Source organism: Hakea prostrata, chromosome 8, assembly GCF_041222555.1.
Source record: "Hakea prostrata isolate BN-2017 chromosome 8, UWA_Hpros_2, whole genome shotgun sequence".
NCBI lineage: Eukaryota > Viridiplantae > Streptophyta > Magnoliopsida > Proteales > Proteaceae > Hakea > Hakea prostrata.
In genome coordinates, this window is record NC_142607.1 from 13,740,291 (window position 1) to 13,760,790 (window position 20,500).

A 20,500-nucleotide genomic window follows, 5' to 3' on the forward strand; every position below is an offset into this window, starting at 1 on the left:
TCTTCCGCAAAATTTCGGAGCTCCCAAATTATGGCGATAAGAGTTGCTGCTCACTTCCACCCCAAATGTTGCTCTTTAATGTGCAGCACTATGTTGCTAAGAGTTGAGATTGAAATATTGTCAAAAAAGTGGTAGAAAAATGATCTGGCGCAGGTAGAGAGGTAGAACTAACGATTCATAGCTGTGAGATTCTGGATTGAGATAGACAATCTGCTCTGCAACTGTTTTCCACTCTGTATGCATGTGAAATGTCTGGAATTGAATAATAAAAGGGTAAACATTTTTCTTCTCCCGTTTTATTATTTTATATTCGAGAGTAGAAAAAGCCGTAGGACTTGTTAGAAACTGTCCCCCTTCTTTCAGTCATGGAAGTGAACAGACATTCTGATTAAAAAAATTTTACATTCCATTTTTGTGGGTACTTCACATCTTACATGGGAAAAACATATGGGGGGATGAAGGAACTTCAGAGTTCTAATCACAAGGCTAACTTCTTTTATGCTGATTGCTCATGCTTAGTTGTTGCAGGGAAAGCACTGGAGGAATTTGCTTTGGAAGCAGGATTTTCTGATGACAAACATTGGGAGATTGGTGGAGACTTCATAGCAGACTTGGTAGAGACTCATTAACTGGTATTTTCGTTTATCCTCCTTGACCCTTCATAGTGTCACTGTGTGAGAATATAAACATGGTCGAAGGTGCTATATGTGATAGGCAAGAAAATGTGTGGATTTATCTGCGGGAATTCTTGGTATTCTGTGTTTTTATCTGGGTACCTTTTTTTGGCGGGGAGCAACTTTTACAGTCTCATTTGAAATGCACCCTTTGAACTTCAAAGTTGTAACATGAAACATGAACCACTTATTTGTTAAAATTAGAAATATAGCATTGCTTCATTTAGTGCTCTTCTTGTTTGGTATTTGGTCATTCTCACACATATACACATACACGCATGTCGCTGAGAATTTCTGTATGTTTGAGAGAGTGTGTACAACAAAATTACCTACATTTTTACACTACAAAATGTTTTCGGTTGGAATTTTCCTCAGCCTTTCTAATACAGTAACAACCATAACCTTTTCGCAACTTCGCCCTGCCACCGGGGGGTATCTTTATAGACGCTAGGATAGCAATAATAGAAATAAGTTGGCCAAGCTTTTTAGTTTAATATCCAAGCTGCTTGGCCACTTGCAGTCCTGTAGGGACCTGGGTTTTTTTTTGTAAGTTCCTCCTGATGTCACCTGGGACTAAAGGAGCTGTTGGAGACAGCAGCAATTGAAAATGCAGTACTGGGAGGAGGATATTGGTCTCTGTGTGTGTTGCTGAATTCTATTTTCACATCCATAAAAGGTGGATTTGTGGGTGTCTGGAGGAGTTCATCCTTCTTTAACAGCATTTGTAGGACTTTTGACATTGATGGTCGCAATGAAGGCTCCTCTTGCACACATAAAAATCCCACATGCACTACCCTTAAAATTTCTTTAACGTCATCAGAGTGATTGTAGCTGTGCAGCATCAAATTTGGGTCCAAAAGCTTCTCTGCTGTCCCCTGTTGGAAATGTTTCCATCCCTGTTTCAGCCAAATGGCACAAGGTAGAACACAAACATTATGCTAAAAACTAATGGAATTAATGGAAAAAGTAGCAGGTGAGAAGTACTTCTCTAAGGAAAAGTAAGAGAAACGGGAAAGATGATGTATAGAAACTTACAGCAGTAACCAGGTTATCAGAGTACTCAGATGTTTCATTTCTGCAATTCTGCTTTCCGGTAATTATCTCTAGTAAAAGCACCCCAAAGCTATAGACATCTGCCTTTTCTGTTAACCTACCACAAGCTACATATTCTGGAGCCATATATCCTCTGGGATTCAGCAAACAGAAATGGCTTAAGTTCTTGGTATATCCAGTGTGTAGATACATGCATCCATCTAAATATTCATATTCATGTTTACAATTATTGAGTTTATGTATTAATCGCATAAATATGAACTGATGTTCATCCCTCTGCACATACTGGAATTAGGTGTCCACAGAAGAGAAATTCATGATGCTCTATAGTTAAGGTTATGAAAAGCAAATTTACTTCTGAAAAAACAAAAAGAGGCAAACTTACAGTGTTCCTGCAATGGCAGTACTGATGTGGCTTCTATCTTCTTGGAAAGGCCTCGCTAACCCAAAATCAGCAATTTTAGCTCGAAACTTCGTATCTAATAGGATGTTGCTGGCTTTTATATCTCGGTGGAGGACTCTAACATTGGCGTTCTCATGAAGGTAGAGCAATCCTTCTGCTGTCCCTTTGATTATTTCAAACCTTCTTGTCCAGTTCAGTGCTTTACCCTTGTTTGGATCTATCTCGTTATCAGATACAGAAAGAACCCTATTCAGTTGTTGCATATATGTTGAAAACTAATACTTGGGGTTACATATTCACTTTAATTTGTGAAGTTTTTAAAATAGGCAAATTGAAAGTCGAGTCCATGCTTATAATAGCTCGGAAGTTAATGGTCATTTCAGTCAGCTTATACTGCTCAAAATGATGGTCCTATTCTCCTATAAGTTTGAGTTTCAGGTATTAAACCTAGGACCCAGACCAACGAGGCAAACCAAATCATGGAATACGATTAACAATTGGCAGAAAAATTTAAGTATTGCAGAGTGAAGCATTAGACGATACCAAATAGGAAGCGATCAAGGCTCGTATTGGGGAGAAACTCATAGACAATAATGCTTTCCGGTCCTGAACAGCTGCAGCCCAACAACCTGACTAAATTCGTGTGCTCCAGGGTACTAATCATGTTAACTTCATTGTAGAAATCTGCTGCTCTGTATTTGTAATTAGTGAAAAGCCTCTTCACAGCAATCTCCCTTCCATCAGGTAGAATTCCCTAGACGCAGAGATGAGTGAATCAAGCAGAAGATAATTGCATGGCATATCAAACGAATGTTACCTGTAATATTTGATATCTAACAGTCAATGTTTTGATCGTGATTTTTAACTTTAGATGCCGGAGCAACACATAGTATTGTGACAGCGGTTTGGCTTCCTCACTCGGTAAGTTACCTTGTAAACTGATCCAAATCCTCCTTGACCAAGTTTATTGGTGTCACTAAAAGATCCAGTGGCCTTTTCGAGTGTAGAGTACTTAAAATTCAGGCTACTGTCATGAAGCATCTTTGCCATCTTTACCACATCATTTGTACCTGAAAAGTAGAAAATATGAGACGCAATGAATAATCAGTATTAACATCTAACCTGGTTAAGACTGTATTGTTAAAAGTAATTTTATTTTTTTGGGGGTAGAACTCTTAAGAGGTTTCTTTCTAGTTCAGAAATAACAAGTCGGGCTGTGAATCTGAAGGTGTCCCAAGAGTACCAGAAGATATGGACCCTGGCAAATTCAGCAGGATAAAACCATTCTCAAGTGGATATGATTAGCCTGTTCTCATGAATACTAAAACGGTTTTAGGTATCGATGACTTTTATTTGAAATCCAGTAGAATAAATTTAGAAATCCTTGTACCTCTTCTTTTCTTTTGTATTCTTCTATGTCTCCAGATAAGAACTCCAATAGCCACCGCAATTATTAAAGCAGCGACTGAACTCAGAATGCCAACAACTATTGCTACTTTGTTCCCTGCAAAGGCAGTCATTGCAGCTGACTGATCAGATAAAATTGAACACTGATGGAACCATTGCTTTGTTAATCTACAGCTAAACAATTTATGATTTTCCTCCTAATTTCTATGCTGTCACACTTGTTAGTTAAGTGGGTAGGGAGGGGTAGATGCCCAGTTGCATACCTGCTGATTGACCATGACTCTGTTCTGCGTTCAGGAAATTTGTTTCTGAATACCTCATGAAGCACGCTGCGTACAGTGCCCGCCCTTCTGACCATGGTAAGCAACTTATCATTGAAGCTGATGCATTATCCAAACACGCTCTGCAGGAGGTTTTATTCAATGTTCTCCAGCAATTTGCTAGCACATAGACTGACTCATTCCTCAATCCAGACACACGCATCACAGACTTAGAATAACCACCCTTTTCTGGTGCAGCTTGAGCTGCATGCAACACAGCTTTTGTGGCAGAATTATGGAATCCAATCCCCTTCTGGGTTTTATTTCCACATACAACCTTGTCATCAGGACCTGTAATTTCCTGGAAAAAGTTGTAATCCTCATAACGCAAGAAGCAACCATCCAAGTAAGCGAAGCCACCGTTGCTAGGGTAGCATTTGGGGTTGACAACGCGTGCGTTAGAAAAGCAAATAGTGCAGTCAAGAGAGGAAAGATCTCCATAGCACTGGGCAAGGCCATAGCAGGCGTCAGGCCTAGTGCCCACAGTTGCTATTCCAAATCCGGAAGTTCGAGTCTTGTTGGCAAGGATATCCATGGCAGCTAAGTAGTTGGGGACAAAGATGGTTGTATTGTGTTCTACTGTAGGTTTGCAACTGAGCTCAATTGTGTTGGATCTTGAATCTCCTACTGTTGTTTCTAATATAACAGAGACACAGAACACGGAGAGAAGAAACAGAGAAACACCTGGTTTCTGCATATTTTGATCAATTGTGGAGCATCAACATGTCCAAATGATACAGCATAATGAACTTGTATTAGCCGCCTTTAGCAATTCGAAGAAGAATCAAAATTTCCATCACTAGTGATGTGATTACGTGATGGGTTCAACCTTCACCAAGCTATCAGGGATAAACATAAGAGGTGCCTTACATCACACGGTAATGTTCTAACCTTGGGACACTTGGCTCTTGGCTGATGGGGTTTCCAATCATTTTCCAAAGAAGATAAACCGCAGGCTGAGGAGGTTTTAGTCTTTGAACAGTTGAACAGGGTGGGTGAATTTGTAAATGCATTCATCATAGAAAAGAAAACGATGAAACGTTGCTGTTTGTTTAATTGTAAATCGTTTGACTTCCTGGTTACCAAAAAAAGACTTTGACTTCCTGATTTGTGGTCTGCAAAATTTTCCTTCTTGACTGCGAGTAACAGTTCACGAAGGCGACACTCGACCGGATCACTGGGCCTATGTCATTATCAAATCACCATTTTTCTAATTTTTTTCGACAAACAGGGTCAGAGTCAGAGATGTTTAATCCTTAGATGTGGAGATTCCTCTGGGCTCTGGCCTCTGGGTTTAGAAACTGGATTTGGAAGAAAAACCTTTGATTAGGAGAAAGGAAAATGGTGATGTCATGAACATATCCCTACAACCCACTTTCTCTCTCTTCTTGAAGTGCTCATAGTGGCATCAGTGTTGATACAATTGCAATCTATGTGAGCCGCAAGCACTAGAGCTTACTATTGATTTCAAACCGAAGTCAATTGATGGTTATCAAGCCACTGTATAGAGAACTGTGATTGAGCTGGTTCTGCAAAAATATTCAATAAAAGGGGTTCGCAAATTCACAGTTGGTGAATGTTGGATGCTTCCAGAGATTTTTGTGCCTCTTGAAGAAAATTCATGCAGATCTGAGGTAAACAAACGATTCCATTTGCTTTCAGCAGCTCACTAATATATTCATGTGGTGAGTGCGTGCTCAAGGAACCAACTGATCCTAATAAGACTATGGACAAAGATAAACAAATTCTCCCCTGTAATTATTTCATAGTTCCAGTCGATTCACATGGATTCTGTATGTCTGGATGTGAAATTCCTGGAACTAAAGCAGTAGATCTTGTTGGAAAATTCGGCCACCTTTGAACTTCTTTTTTCACTGATTGCCAATTGCTTAATTGGGCTGAAATGTTTTCTGAGGCGGGGAAAGAGCTGGAGGAACTTGCTCTGGAAACAGGAGTTTCTAATGCCAACCATTATGAGATTGGTGGAGGTCTCATGGGGGAACTTGGTGACTACACATTAGCATGTATTTTTCGCTTGTTCTCCCTGCAACTTCACACCCTCATTGAGTAAAAGGATATTATAGTCTTATTTGAATTGCTTCTTCCTTTGAATTTCATAGTTGTTGTATGTTCTATTTATTTATCAGAAGCTGGAAATGTAACCATAATTTGTCATCTGCTCATCTTATTTGGTGCTTCGGTTATTCTTATTCATATAAATATGCATGTGTGCCCCTAAGAATCTCTGTTTGCACAACAATGAGAGATCAACTACTTTTATTGTTCCATACATTTCTTTATTGATTATCTACTTCAATTTCTGTGAATTAATTAAGAACAGAATGTGTAACAACAAATTTTACTTTTAACTTTTTTGACTGCAAATTGTTATCGGTTAGAATTTTTCTCAGATTGGGCAGCCCTGTTACGAATTACGATAACTACCACCATAACCTTATCCCAATTAAATACTTTCTCTCCATGGATCTGATAGAGGCTACAACAGTAATAAGAGTAAGTAGAAAGAAAATAAGTAAAGGAAGAGGCTTTACTGAAAAAGCTTTGAAAAAGCTTTTCCTGTCTGACTTGGCAAAGCTTTATGAGTTTTATATTCAAGCAATTTGTGCTCTTGCACTTCTGTATTTTCCTTCTGGGATTATGAGGAATTAATGGAGATGTGGGAGGCAGTAACAGTCGAAAGTGAAGTAATGGGAGGAGGATATTGGTCTTTGCCTGTGTCACTGAGCTCCATTGTCCTCATGTCCATAAAGGGTGGATTGGTGGGTACAGGGAGGAGTTCTTCCTTCTTCAACAGCATTTGTTGGGCTTTTGAGATTGATGGTCGCAATGAAGGCACCTCCTGCATGCACAAAAATCCTATATGCATTACCCTTAAAATCTCTTTAGTGTGATTATAGCAGTGCAGCATCAAATTTGGATCAAGAAGCTTATCTGCTGTCCCCTGTTGGAAATGTTTCCATGCCTACTTCAGCCAAATGGCACAATGCAGAACAGGGAAAAAAGAAAAGGAAAAAAACAACTGTTAACAATTAATGGAACTAAAGGAAAGAGTAGCAGCTGAAAAGTACTACTCTAAGAAAACAGAAGGGTAATTGGGAAGATGATGTATAGAAACTTACAACAGCAACCAGGCTATCAGAGTACTCAGATGTTTCATTTCTGCTGTTCTGCTTTCCAGTAATGATCTCCAGCAAAAGCACCCCAAAGCTATAGACATCTGTCTTTTCTGTTAACTGACCACGAGCTAGGTACTCTGGAGCCATATATCCTCTGGGATTCAGCAAAACAGAAATGGTTTATTGGTTTATCCAGTGTGTAGATACATCCATCCGAAATATTGATATGCATGTTTAAAAATATTGATTTTATCTGTGAAATCCACATAAACATGGATTGATGTGTGGAAAACTTGATATCCATCCTTCAGGACATACTTGCATTGGGTCCACAAGAGATGAATTATGATGCTTCAAAGTCTAGGTTCTGGGAAGCAAATTATTTCTGAAAGAATGAGAATGCAAACTTACAGTGTTCCTGCAATGGCAGTACTGATGTGGCTTTTATCTTCTTGGAAAGACCTTGCCAACCCAAAATCAGAAATTTTGGCTTGGAGCTTTGAATCTAATAGGATGTTGCTGGCTTTTATATCTCGGTGGATGATTCTCACGGTGGTGTTCTCATGAAGGTAGAGCAAACCTTCTGCTGTCCCTTTGATTATTTCAAATCTTATTTCCCAGTTCAGAACTTTACCCTTGTTTGGATCTAGCTTGTTGTATGCCAAAAGAATTCTTATTGGTTAGTACAACTTGCAAATCTGCTAAAAATTATAAACAGAGCTACAAATTCACTTTGTTCTGAAGCTGTTAAAATAGACAACCTGGACGTCTAGCCAATAATTTTAAATATTTGTGGTAATTCAGTCAGTTTATGCTGTTCAAGCCTTCTCTTACAAATATGATTTGCAAGAATCAAACCTAGGACCCAGCCCAAGGATTGGAACTAAATTACTAATTAAGACTTAACGGTGGGCAGAAAAGTTGAAGGAAAGATTGCAGTGAAACAGTAGACAATACCAAAGAGGAAGTGGTCAAGACTCTTATTGGGGAGAAATTCATATACAAGAAGGCTTTCTGGTCCTGAACAGCTGCAGCCCAACAGCCTGGCCAAGTTCTTGTGTTCCAGGGAACTTATCATATTGACCTCATTGCAGAATTGTGCTGCTCTGTATCTGTTATTAGAGAAAAGCCTCTTCACAGCAATCTCCCTTCCATCAGGTAGAAATCCCTAGAAGCAGGTGAGTGAATCAAATCAGCAGAGAATTGGGTGACATATCAAATGAACGGCTACCTGTAATCTTAGAATTTCAATCACTAGTATTGCATCATGGTTTTAACTTTAGATGCATGAGAAACACATATAGTACTATGACAGAGGATTGGTTCCTCACTAATAAAAATTTATACCTTGTAAACTGTTCCAAATCCTCCTTGGCCAAGCTTATTGGTATTATTAAAATATCCAGTGGCCTTTTCAAGTGTAGAGTACTTAAAATTCAAGCTACTGTCATGAAGCATCTTTGCCACATCTAGCACATCATTTGCACCTGAAAATCAGATTATGATAGAAAACAAAATATCAGTGTTAAAGTTTTGTTCTGTATAAATCTTTTGGAGTTCTCTGTAATATGTGCTTCAGAAATAGCAAGGCTGTGATTCAAAAGGTCCTAAGAAAATCAGTATACGTGGAAAATACAAAAGAGTAAACTCAACTGCTTGAGGTTGGCCCATTCTCCTGATACTACTAAATGCACATTACACATCAACTATTGTCATGATTCAGTAAATATATATTTGGAAATCCTTATACCTCTTCTTTTCTTTTGTATTCTTCTGTGCCTCCAAATTCGAACTCCAATAGCCACGGCAATTAGTAAAGCAGCGGCAGAACTCAGAATGGCAACCACCATCTGCACCGTGTTCCCTACAAAAGCCGTCATTGGAGATGACACTGATCAGGTAAAATTGAACAATGAAAGAGCATTCATTTTAATTAATCCAATGTCATGCAATTTAGGATTTTAATTTTAAATCTCTATATTGTGACAATTGTATATTGGTGAATATGACTTTTTAGTTATGGTTGAATTTGAATAGATATCAATGGAAACACCCATACTAGATGTGGGTAGACCGGGATAGAGTCTAGTTGCATACCTGCTGATTGATCATTACTCTGTTCTTCATTCAGGAAGTTTGTGTCTGAGTACCTCATGAAGCACCCTGTGTACAGTGCCCGCCCTTCTGACCATGGCAAGCAACCCATCATTGAAGCTGATGCATCATCCAAACATGCTTTGCAAGAGTTTATATTCAATGATTTCCAGCAATTTGCTAGCACATAAACTGACTCATTCTTCATCCCTGACACACGCATCACAGACTTGGAATACCCTCCCTGGTTTGGTGCAGCTGCAGCTGCAAGCAGCACAGCTTTTCTGGCAGAATTCTGGAATCCGAACCCCTTTTGTGATGCATTTCCACATACAGCCTTGTCTCCAGGGCCTGTAAATTCCTGGAAAAAGCTATAATTATCATAACGCAAGAAGCAACCATCCAAGTAGGCAATGCCGCCATTGTAAGGGTAGCATGTAGGATTGAGAATGCGCGCTTGGGAATAGCAAATAGAGCAGTCAAGGGAGGAAAGATCTCCAAAGCACTGGGCAAGGCTATAACAATCGTCAGGCTTTGAGCCCACATGTGCTACTCCAAAACCAGAAGTTCGAGTCATGTTGGCAAGGACATCCATGGTGGAGATGTAGTTGGGTACAAAGATGTTTGGGTTGTCTTGTAATGTAGCTTTGCAGCTAAGCTCAATTGTGTGGGTTCTTGGATCTGCTACTATTGTTTCTACCATATCAGAGACATAAAACATGCAAAGAAGAATTAGTGTCTTCATATTCTGATGAAATATGGTGTATCAAACTGTCCAACAAATCAGCAGAATGGCCTCTGTGTTAGCTGCCTTGTAGCAAAGGTTAGAAGAACAAAGATTTCCTTCAACAGTACTGGAGGAATTCCACCACCACTGATGATGAGACAATGTGATGGATCCCACCTTCCTCAAGCTATACAGGGTTTCCAGTTCTTCTCCAAAGGAAATGAATCTGCTTTGCTGTACAGAATCACCCATTGCAAGTTGAGAAGGTAAAAGTCGTTGACTTGTGCAGGCATTGGTGGATATTCAAATTAATGATTCATCAATAGAAATGTAATGGGTCTGCATAAATTTGAAAATTAAAGCGTTTAGAAATATTAAGGTAAACGATCGAATCGGTGCTTTTAATTTTTCTCAAGTTTGACTTCTTTGTTTCGTGGCCTGCAAGTTTTCCTCCACCTTTGTGGGACTGGGAGTGGAGAAAATTCAATTTCTTCCAGGATATTAAAAACCCAAGACCACTTAACGCAGAAAACGGAGAGTTGGAGCGAATCCAGAGTGGGTTTTCTTAATCTAATATTGGTATTTAAAATTCAAGAATTTGAGAAAAAAAAATTAAAAGGGGAGGTTTATGATTATATAAAATTCAAGAATATAAGGGAAAAAAATTAAAGAAGCAATTTTTATTTTTCTAATTGATTTTTATTTCCTGAAACCTTTGGAGTGGAGATCATATTATTGAGTAAGCCATTGATTTTTGACGCTAGAGTGCAATCATCATCACCTGGCACAGGACAATGCCGCTGATTTGGATTTCTTTTCTTATCAGTTAAATCTAATATTATACTAAAAATAGCAATTTGTCATAAAAATATTAAAAAACAAAGATGCCATAGAATTTTGGCGATTATTTTGTATGCCACATTACACAAACTAATGGGTCGGTAGTTTGACACGGTGCACGGGGCAGATGATTTAAAGATGAGCACAATATAGGTATGGTTCAGTTTTTGAAGGAGATAACCATTGCAGAAAAAGTGTTCCAACATATGCCAGATATCTTCTCCCAGAATGTCCCAATAGGTCTGAAAGAACATCGTCAGGTAACCATCAAGACCTTAGAATACAAATATTCCGTGCAAATTTGAGATAGATCAATTTTCAAGGATGAGACTTTGCTTCAGACCAGCGCCATAATGGCACAAGACGATTCTGCCTACCAAATCGACCATCGGATCGAGATTTCGACCATCAACGGCCCAAATCGAGATTTCGGTCAAAATTTCAACCAAATTCCGATCCAACAGTCAGCAGGCTGAAACAAAATTAACAATTCAGCTTGTTTTCATATCCTTACTTGGAAAACAAATGGAATGGGGGCAGGGCATTAAAGCTTGAATCATAGGGCAAAATTCTTTTTAATTCTGAAAGAATTGTTCAATTGTTATTGAAATGTTTGCTAATGTTTAAGTATTTTGAGTTATACTCAACTTATGTTCTAATATAGATTATCAGAGTAATTATGATGAAATGGTGTAATGGGTCTTATGGAGAGCCTATTAACTGTAAATTCCATTCTATTTGTAAGTATCAGTTGGAAGCACGATCTGAGTATTCCAAACTAAAAACTGAACGTATAATGCTTTAAGCAACTATACTAAACTCCAAACCCTAACATCTGATAGGGAAAGAGTTAAAAAACTTGCTTGAGAAGTAGGATTTTCTGATGCTACACATGATGAGGTTGGTGAATGCCTCATGGGAACATGGTAGTTGTGCATTAGTTGTAGTTTCACTTGTTCTGCAACTTCAGCCTCATTGAGTGAAAGAACTAATTTATTGCCAATTGTGGCATGAGATAAGCAAGAAAATCTGTCTTTATCTTTATTTTTTAGAATTGTCGGTATATCCTATTGTTATTTTGGTGACTATTTTGGTGGAAGAAATTTTATTCATTTTTTTTCTGGTAAACATTCGTCTTTATCTTTTGAACTTCATAGCTTTAATATGCACAATTTAGTCCATAGTTAAATTGAAATAATATCTTTTTGCCGAAAAATTGGACCAAATCTCGCCTGGTAAAGTCGTGCATCATCTGGAATTCTATATTACTTAATATAGTTTTATCTTTAAAATTTAAAAATGAAGATTTGAAATATGAAAAGATAAGTTGGGTCATTTGGGATTTCAAAAAATATTAATATTTAATAATAGTGTGAGAGTAAAATGTAAAATGGACTGCTGAGTGCAAACAAAAATTAATGGGTCCCCACTAATTAACTCTCTATCTCTCCCACTGTTCTCATCCTCGTATAATCACGGTTCCCTGTGTCGGCGATATATCGTCATGTTGTTGGGGGCGACACAACTCCCCCCAGCCCCCCAGCGACACGATATTTACATATGTCGGCGATAAGTCGATTTATCGCTGATTTTTCAACGATATATCGCTACATTCGCCATATATAAAAGCCTTTCGTTTGTTTTTTGCCGATTTAGGGTTTAGAGCGGGACCAACGTATCCGTCGGCAAGAATATTTGAAGCATGAGCCATACTCAACATAATTGTATAATGAATTGTAAACTTTAGTACATCTCTTTACTAATTGTGTATTTGTGTTCTCTTTGCATATTTATATTAGTTTATATGAATTTTCCAAACTTCTAGTTTTGCCCGCATATAGCCGGACATTTGTAAATTATAAACTTTAGGTTAGGTGATGTTTTAAGTCAAAACAACACTCCCAATGTGTTTATTGACCTCAAATTAAGTTACATGTCAAGTTTCAAGTCAAAATAACCTTGAAATACCTTTCAAACAGGGATCCGATTTTTCATCGAACCCGCCCAAAAGTCGACCGACTTTTGGCGACATGTCGCCCAAGTCACCGTGTCGCCAAGGTCCGACACGGCGACATGGAGCAACATGTCAAACCTTGCGTAGAATCCACTCTAAATATTAAAATACACAATCATATAATGTAATAAAGTATGCACGTCCTTTGCAGGTCGCATCTCACCCTTGGAAATTGCACGAGACATAGAAAGTAGATATAAAAATTAAAATATATTGCTATATTTCGCTAAAATTCATAAAATCTGCAACGTATCTCCGAAATAGTGATTTATTGGCGAAATTTCGCCGAAAAATGAGAGGTCTCGGTTTCAATCCCAAAATTAATTCCCTAGGTAGCAAATCGGGCGACTGCACAAATTTCGCCTAACATTCGGCGAAATGTTTTTCCATGGTTACGTACTTACATGCCTCTGAAAGCCTTTGTATGATTCAATGAACATATGGGAGAGTGACAGAGGCCGAGGTATGAATCTCCATCTCTCAATTTATGTTTACTTATTATCTACTCCAGTGAAAAAACTGAAAATGGAACTCCATAGAAAAAAAATTTACTTCCATTTTGACTCTTCAGAATGTTATCAGTTAGTATTTTCTTCATATTGTCTCGGACCAGATAATTTTCAATAAAAAAAAGCTTTAGTTAGTTATCCAGACCTCATCAAACTCCTGCAAATGAAGTTATGGCCAAGCTTTCTATCTCTATAAAGAGCTGCTCCTTCTGGTAGTCATGTCACTGGCATAAGTTGTTCTCTCTATTTTCCTTCTAAGGTCACCTGGGATTAATGGAGCTTTGGGAGTCCGTAGCAACCGAAAGTGAACTAGTGGGAGGATAATACTGGCGTTTGCATTTGTCACTGAGCTCCATTGTCCTCAAATCCACAAAAGGTGGGTTGGTAGGTGCAGAGAGTTTTTCATCTTTCTTTAACAGCATTTGTAGGGCCTCTGACATTGATGGTCGCAAGGAAGGAGCCTCCTGCATGCATAAAAATCCCACATGCACTACCCTTAAAATCTCCTTCTGGATGTCATCACTGTGATTGTAGATGTGCACCATCAAATTTGGGTCAAAAAGCTTCTCTACTGTCCCCAGTTGGAAATGTTTCCATGCCTTTTCAAAACCCAAATGGCATACAGGTAGAACAGAAAAATTAAGTGTTACCAATTAATGGATTGTTAGAAGATGCAAAAAATAGCAGTCGAAAGTAATTTTTGAAAGAAAATGAGGGAAATGGAAAAGATTTATGTATAGAAACTCACAGTAGTGACAAGACTATTAGAGCAGTCAGATGTTTCATTTTTGCTGTTCTGCACTCCAGTTACAATCTCTAGTAAAAGCATCCCAAAGCTGTACACATCTGCCTTTTCTGTTAACTGACCAAGGGCTAGGTACTCTGGAGCCATATACCCTCTGGAATTGAGAGAAGCAGAAATGGCTAAGTTCTTCCTATGTCCAGTTAGTTGATACATGCATCCAAATGAATCTTCATACTCATGTTGAACAAATTGATGTTATCAATTATCCACATATGAATGAACTGATGTGTGGAAAAGACAGAACTGATGCTTCAAAGTTTAATGTTATGGGGATCAAATTACTTGAATAAATGATTGCAGTGTTCCCACAATTGCTGGTAAAAGAAAAGAAGGCAAACTTACAGTGTTCCCACAATTGCAGTAGTGATGTGGCTTATATCTTCTTGGAAAGATCTTGCCAACCCAAAATCAGAAATTTTAGCTTGGAGCTTTGAATCTAATAGGATGTTGCTGGCTTTTATATCTCTGTGTATTACTCTAGCATTAGGGTTCTCATGAAGGTAGACCAAACCTTCTGCTGTCCCTTTGATTATTTCAAATCTTCTTTCCCAGTTCAGTATGCTACCTCTGTTTTGATCTGTCATGTCAAACAAAAGCAAAATTTTTATTTAGTTTACATATTCACTTTGCTGCAAAGCACTTCAAATCTAGGCCTGCTTGTTTTAATAGCTTTGCAGTTAGTGGTCATTTTGTCAGCTTATGCAGTTCAAGATGCTAGTCTATCTTCTGTAAACTTGATTTGCAGGTACCATACCAGAACCCAGCCCAACAAGCAGAACTGAATTATGAGTTGAGATTTAACACTGAGTAGAGGAATTGAAAGAAAGGTTGCAGGATGAAACATTAGACATTACCGAAGAGGAAGCGGTCAAGACTCTTATTAGGGAGAAATTCATAGACAAGAAGACTTTCTGGTCCTGAACAGCTGCAACCCAACAATCTGACCAAATTCTTGTGTCCCATGATACTTATCATGTTAACTTCATTGTAGAAATCTAAAGCTCTGTATCTGTTATTGAAAAAAAGCCTCTTCACAGCAATCACCCTTCCATCTGGCAGAACTCCCTAGTTGGTAGAGATGGGTAAATCAAGTAAGAAGAAAATTAAGACATCAAATATCTTAAATCTCACGAGTTTAACAGTTCTCACTTTAGATGCACAAGAAACAGACGCGCTAAGATGAAAATTGCTTGCTTTCATCACTTATGAAACAATTACCTTGTAAACTGTTCCAAATCCTCCTCGTCCAACTATGTTTGTATCATCAAAAGATCCGGTGGCTTTTTCAAGTGTACAGTACTTAAAATTCAAGCTACTGTCATGAAGCATCTTTTCCACCTTTTTCAGATCATTTGCACCTGAAAGAAGAATGGAAGTGAACAAAATATTTGAACTAACATGGAATCTGTTTGATAATGCATTCTTCTGTTAAATATTTATCTTCTAGAACTTGAAGAAATTTTTCTGCACTTCAGTAATTGGGAAGATGTTATAATTCTCCATCCTGTTCTTGTGACACTACTAACAGCTTCTCAAATATAAATTATTACGAATTGAGATCCAGGAAGTATAAATTCTAAAAGCCTTGTACCTCTTCTTTTCTTTTGTATTCTTCTTTGCCTCCAAATATGAACTCCAATAAACACCCCAATCACTAAAGCAGCCAAGGAACTCAGAATGGCAACCAACTTCAATACTTTTCTCCCTACAATTGCCATCAATGAAGAGGACTGTCAGGTAAAATTGAAGAATGAAAGAATTTTTTTGTTATTCTATCAAAATCAACTTGTGATTTTCGTTCTCATTCCTTGGTTGTGACACTTGAATTGTGTCTTGGCGAACAGAGTTGTGGTTGAATAATTGTCATTCCTTACCTGTTGATCTTCTAGCATGTTGTTCTTTGTTCAGGAAGTTTGTATCTGAATACCTCATGAAGCACCCTGTGTGCAGTGCTCGCCCTTCTGACCAAGGCAGGCAACTCATCATTAAAGCTGATGCATTGTTCAAACATGCTCTGCAAGATGTTATATTCAACGTTCTCCAGCAATTCGCCAGCACGTAAACCGACTCATTCATCGACCCAGACACACGCACCACAGACTTGGAGTAGCCTCCTCGGCATGGTGCGGTTGCAGCTGCATCAAGCACAGCTTTCTTGGCTGAATTCTGGAACTCTGGTCCCTTTCTTGATGTGTTTCCACACACAGCCTTGTCTCCAGGGCCTGTAAACTCCTGGAAGAAGTTATAATTGTCAGCACGCAAGAAGCAACCGTCCAAGTATGTGCTGCTCCCAACATTATGGTAGTGGCATCTGGGAATAACAATCCTGGCCTGGGCATAGCAAAGATAGCAGTCAGTGGAAGAGAGGTCCCCATAGCACTGGGAAAGGCCATAACAACTGTTAGGTCCTGAGCCCATATTTACTGCTCCAAAACCAGAAGCTCGAGTCTTGTTGCCAATGACATCCATAGTTACTAGGTAGTTGGAGACGTAGATGGATGCATTGAATTGAGATTTTTCGCAACTGGGCTCCTTATGACACCTTAGCTCAACTGTGTGGGATCGTGGGTCTGCTACTATTGTTTCTACTAACAGTGTCATGGAAAGCATGAAGAGGATAAATATAGAAAGAACTAGTTTAGTCATATTTTGATGATATGTGATTTTTCAAACTAGAGATTCAAGTTCATGAACTTATCTGAGTGCTATCATCATATTGAGCTTCTGCAATTGCAATAAAAAAGAATGGAAGGAGGAGGCGTTGATGCCAAGGTGTGACTGAAGCAGCATGGAAGCACCACCTTCACGGCTTTGAAGGTCTTGTGCCTAGACTCATTCAAAATGCCTTTGGGTTCCATAAATGTCATGACGAACGAAACATTGACTACCTCGCGCAAGAAGGCCTTGGACGCTTTAAAGCTTTCAGGACATGAAACACATGAAGAGCCAATAAATACGGTTTCGTACGAGTTACTTATAACTGGTCACCTGGGCAAAGCATTAAATAATTCGTTACGGTCGAAGTTTTTGACCCGTTCTGATATTTTGAAGAACGTTGTAGGAGATAACGTAGGTTTACCATGTTTCGTTACGTGATTAGTCACTCCTACCGGGCGGCATATGTAATATCCCTATCTCCATATATAAAAAGCGCATTTGTATAAAAAAAAAAAAAAAAAGTTTTCCTTTAAAAAATAGGTACTCAATGTTTTACTTTACAAAACTAATTAAAGCTGAATTTACACAAAATTAGTCAAAATAATGTTTTTTTTTTCACCTCTTTGGACATTTTTACCCATTTTTACCCATAAAATTGATCATACTGATATAGGGGTGAAAATGTCCAAAAGGTGTGAATAAATAATGATTTTTCTCTTGAACAAAAGAGTGTGATTTTTCTCTTGGACAAAAGAGTGATTTTATCGCTCGATGTGATCAGTTTTAGGGGTAAAAAAAATCCAAAACGGTGAAAAATTAATATTTTTACTAGTTTTGTAAACGTGTAAACTCAATTTTGGTTAAATTTGTAAAATGAAACATTGAGTGGCTATTTTTATATGGAAAAACCTAAAAGCAACTAATCACGTAATTTCCTCTTATAAGTCCGCTCGTTCTCTGGTTAATTTTGATTCTTTTGGTTTTTGTTTGTTCTTGATCTTGCCCTTTTCACTTGGTTCTTTCCATTCTTTGTTCTTGCGTTTTGTTTGTTCTCTGTGTTTTATGCCTCCAGCATTGTAAATGTTGTGATTTTGTATCCTCTTTTGAAGATCTTGTTGCCGATTGGATGAATCACTGTGCTTGTTCTTCATATTAGAGATTTTTCTTGAAGATCTTGTTGCCGATTGGATGAATCCCTGTGCTTGTTCTTCATATTAGAGATTTTTCCTCCATTCATTATTCCAATCTTATATCATAAGATTCCACCACATGTCAAAATGGATCCATCACTGGATATTTATGATTTATTTTGACCCATCACGGATATATGATTTATGGGGCGGGCGCAACCGAACCGCCGGGAAATCAGAGCGTGGAATTAGGGGTCATATTAAAAAAAAATTGTTTGGTACCTCGAGAGTTTGAATACAATGCCGAATCCTCACGAAATGGTGATTCTATGGAAATCATTCATATTTTCAGTGGATTCAGTTTTTTAGTTTAAATTGTGGATTCCTAGTGATTCTTGAAGAATCTGAATTCCGACTCAACGTGTGAACTAAACGATTTATTTTATTGGAGTCATGATTCCATGGAATCTGATTCCAGAGAATTGCGGAACCAAACGCCCTATAACTACTGAGAGTTTTGCCTTATCCTCATGAGCAGAAAATCCCAACTTTGCAGCATGGACGATTCGTATGAATACTTTTCATTCATTTATCAATGCTTTGTGTTAGCAGTTTTCGTGTAGCCACGTATATATGTTCTGATCTTCCTGATTCTTCTACTACTACAGAGTGTGCCTCAGGAAAACAAAGAATTTCAGAAATGCCACCCCTAAATAAGGTGCAGCTTCGCTTTGGCTCACCAGTCTTTATTATATAAATTCCATGTTTTTCAAACCAATTGACTACGAAAACCCCATGACTGTGAGTCAAATAATGCATCCATTTCTAGTTCTACCCATGATGATTTGATGGACGCATGAAAAGATTCTATTCACCATTGGTAAATGGAGAAACTGAGTCTAAGAAAGAGAAGAAACATGACAATTTGGCATAAAAACAGAGAATGTAAGATGTAAGTTCCCACTGAATTATCAATTCTTATTTCTTATGGCAGTTTCATCTATGCTTTGTACATGAGAAAAGCTTCTAAAGTCTCACACTTCTTCCAACAGAGTTTATTTTGAAAACCCAGAAAGAAAAATATATTTCCTACTCATCCTCAACCACAACACTGATTTCACCTTTTTCAAGCATATCATAGAACTCCTTAGTTCTCCTCTGGATATTCCAGTGATGCATCTTGAACAGTCCCCCTGCAAACAGGCCAAGACTCAGCCCATAGAAGATCTCCTTCACTACACTTGGACCCTGACGAGCCGCATGACCAATCTTTTGGGTAGCAGCCATCTTTGGTTCCTTCTGCTCACAACTTCAATTTAGCAAATGAAAGATAGTGAATAAATGAAAACCCTAAGGATGAAAAATCAAAGCAAGAAGTAAGAAGCATAGCTCAACCCAAGTAGGATATTCTCACTTAATGAGGTCTGCAGAAAAATCATTGTCTCATTGTCTAGCCAGATTGAATAGCAAATCACTACCGCACATGGAAAGCCTAGAATCATGGCACAGATAAAAACTACCTCACAACATATGAACAATTCCCAGGAACTCATGCATGGAAGTCCCAATTAAAAACTAATGCAATTAAGATGTCTCAAGAGGAAAACAACACCCAAAAGCGACCAAAAACTTAACAGCAGAAATCCTGTATCAAGGGAGACTAGTAATCAAGATAGCATGTTATGATTTGAGACCACGATAGCAAATCACTACCGCACATGGAAAGCCTAGAATCATGGCACAGTAAAACACCTCCAACATATGAACAATCCCAGGAACTCATGCATGGAAGTCCCAACTAAAACAATGCAATTAAGATGTCTCAAGAGGAAAACAACACCCAAAAGCGACCAAAAACTTAACAGCAGAAATCCTGTATCAAGGGAGACTAGTAATCAAGATAGCATGTTATGATTTGAGACCACCAAAGAATACCCAAAAGCAAAACTACTGAGTCGTGGAGCCGTAATGACAACAGAATAGCAAAGAAAAAGAAGCAATCTCAATCAGACTCGAGCAGGATTCCAAAACAGAGAAGTAAATTAACAAGCAATGACAGAGTAATTCAAGACAATCACTTGATACATCATCATACCTTTTAGGTCTTCTAGTCACGGATGAAGTGTTCTGTTGCAGGGCCTGCAAGTACCTTTTCTATACAAAAGATGAGAGACGAGAAAGTTCGAGAAATGGTTCAATGAATTTTTTTTTTTTTTTTTTTTTTGGGAGGGGGGGGTGTCAAAGAGCAAGCTTATTTAAAACCAAGACAGGCAAGCGATTGTTCCAGGCGTTCAGAAACTTGCAAAGTTGTCAATCACTGAACCTGCCACATGTCAATCAAAACTGCTGGTATAAACCGTATCAGTCACTTCAAATCGTTTGAAAAATGTTGATCAAGCAAAGAAAAAAATCGTTTCAAAAATCTTGATCAAAAAAAGGAAAAAACCGTTTGAAAAAGAAAAACAGTACAGTACGAAACTATAATATATATAAAACTGTTTATATCTTTTACAGAAAGGACCGTTTATTATGGGCCATTAATGGATGGTAAGGTTAAATGTTCCCACCATAAGATATTAATTGATACTTATCCCCATATTAGATACAACCTATATTGATATATTCCATTGCACCCTTAAAATCACCTAATGATATGATATTCTATACCGACACTGACCTGAAAAGATCAAGCCTAGTGTAGTCTTAGTTGACCTCAATTAACCCGTCGA

General features: G+C 38.1%; 4 protein-coding genes and 1 long non-coding RNA gene across 5 annotated transcripts; 1 reads left to right on the top strand and 4 right to left on the bottom strand.

The window, feature by feature from the left end:
• Positions 1-537: 537 nt before the first annotated feature.
• LOC149007080 (cysteine-rich receptor-like protein kinase 2) lies at positions 538-4,757 on the bottom strand. Its single transcript, XM_089165343.1, has 7 exons — positions 3,801-4,757; positions 3,521-3,634; positions 3,061-3,200; positions 2,674-2,884; positions 2,113-2,347; positions 1,710-1,860; positions 538-1,570 (listed from the first exon to the last, which is right to left on the bottom strand). Exons 1-7 carry the CDS (start codon positions 4,552-4,554, stop codon positions 1,238-1,240), a joined length of 1,938 nt encoding a protein of 645 aa, XP_089021469.1. The 5' UTR covers positions 4,555-4,757; the 3' UTR covers positions 538-1,237.
• Positions 4,758-6,348: 1,591 nt separating this feature from the next.
• On the bottom strand, positions 6,349-10,135 carry LOC149007081 (cysteine-rich receptor-like protein kinase 2). The gene is made up of 7 exons (XM_089167413.1): positions 9,092-10,135; positions 8,745-8,858; positions 8,342-8,481; positions 7,952-8,162; positions 7,406-7,640; positions 6,998-7,148; positions 6,349-6,840 (listed from the first exon to the last, which is right to left on the bottom strand). The coding sequence occupies exons 1-7, from the start codon at positions 9,831-9,833 to the stop codon at positions 6,514-6,516; spliced, it is 1,920 nt and encodes a 639-aa protein (XP_089023539.1). The 5' UTR covers positions 9,834-10,135; the 3' UTR covers positions 6,349-6,513.
• LOC149007082 (uncharacterized) lies at positions 8,440-9,481 on the top strand. Its single transcript, XR_016175314.1, has 3 exons — positions 8,440-8,655; positions 8,796-8,893; positions 9,126-9,481. It is a non-coding gene; the product is annotated as an uncharacterized LOC149007082 (long non-coding RNA).
• A 3,303-nt stretch (positions 10,136-13,438) lies between the features above and the next one.
• Positions 13,439-16,467, bottom strand: LOC149007083 (cysteine-rich receptor-like protein kinase 2). Its single transcript, XM_089166905.1, has 7 exons — positions 15,858-16,467; positions 15,575-15,688; positions 15,202-15,341; positions 14,838-15,048; positions 14,326-14,560; positions 13,927-14,077; positions 13,439-13,777 (listed from the first exon to the last, which is right to left on the bottom strand). Exons 1-7 carry the CDS (start codon positions 16,450-16,452, stop codon positions 13,439-13,441), a joined length of 1,785 nt encoding a protein of 594 aa, XP_089023031.1. The 5' UTR covers positions 16,453-16,467.
• A 2,393-nt stretch (positions 16,468-18,860) lies between these two features.
• LOC149007084 (putative cytochrome c oxidase subunit 5C-4) lies at positions 18,861-19,105 on the bottom strand. The gene has a single exon (XM_089167392.1). The coding sequence runs from the start codon at positions 19,056-19,058 to the stop codon at positions 18,861-18,863; it is 198 nt and encodes a 65-aa protein (XP_089023518.1). The 5' UTR covers positions 19,059-19,105.
• Positions 19,106-20,500: the final 1,395 nt, after the last annotated feature.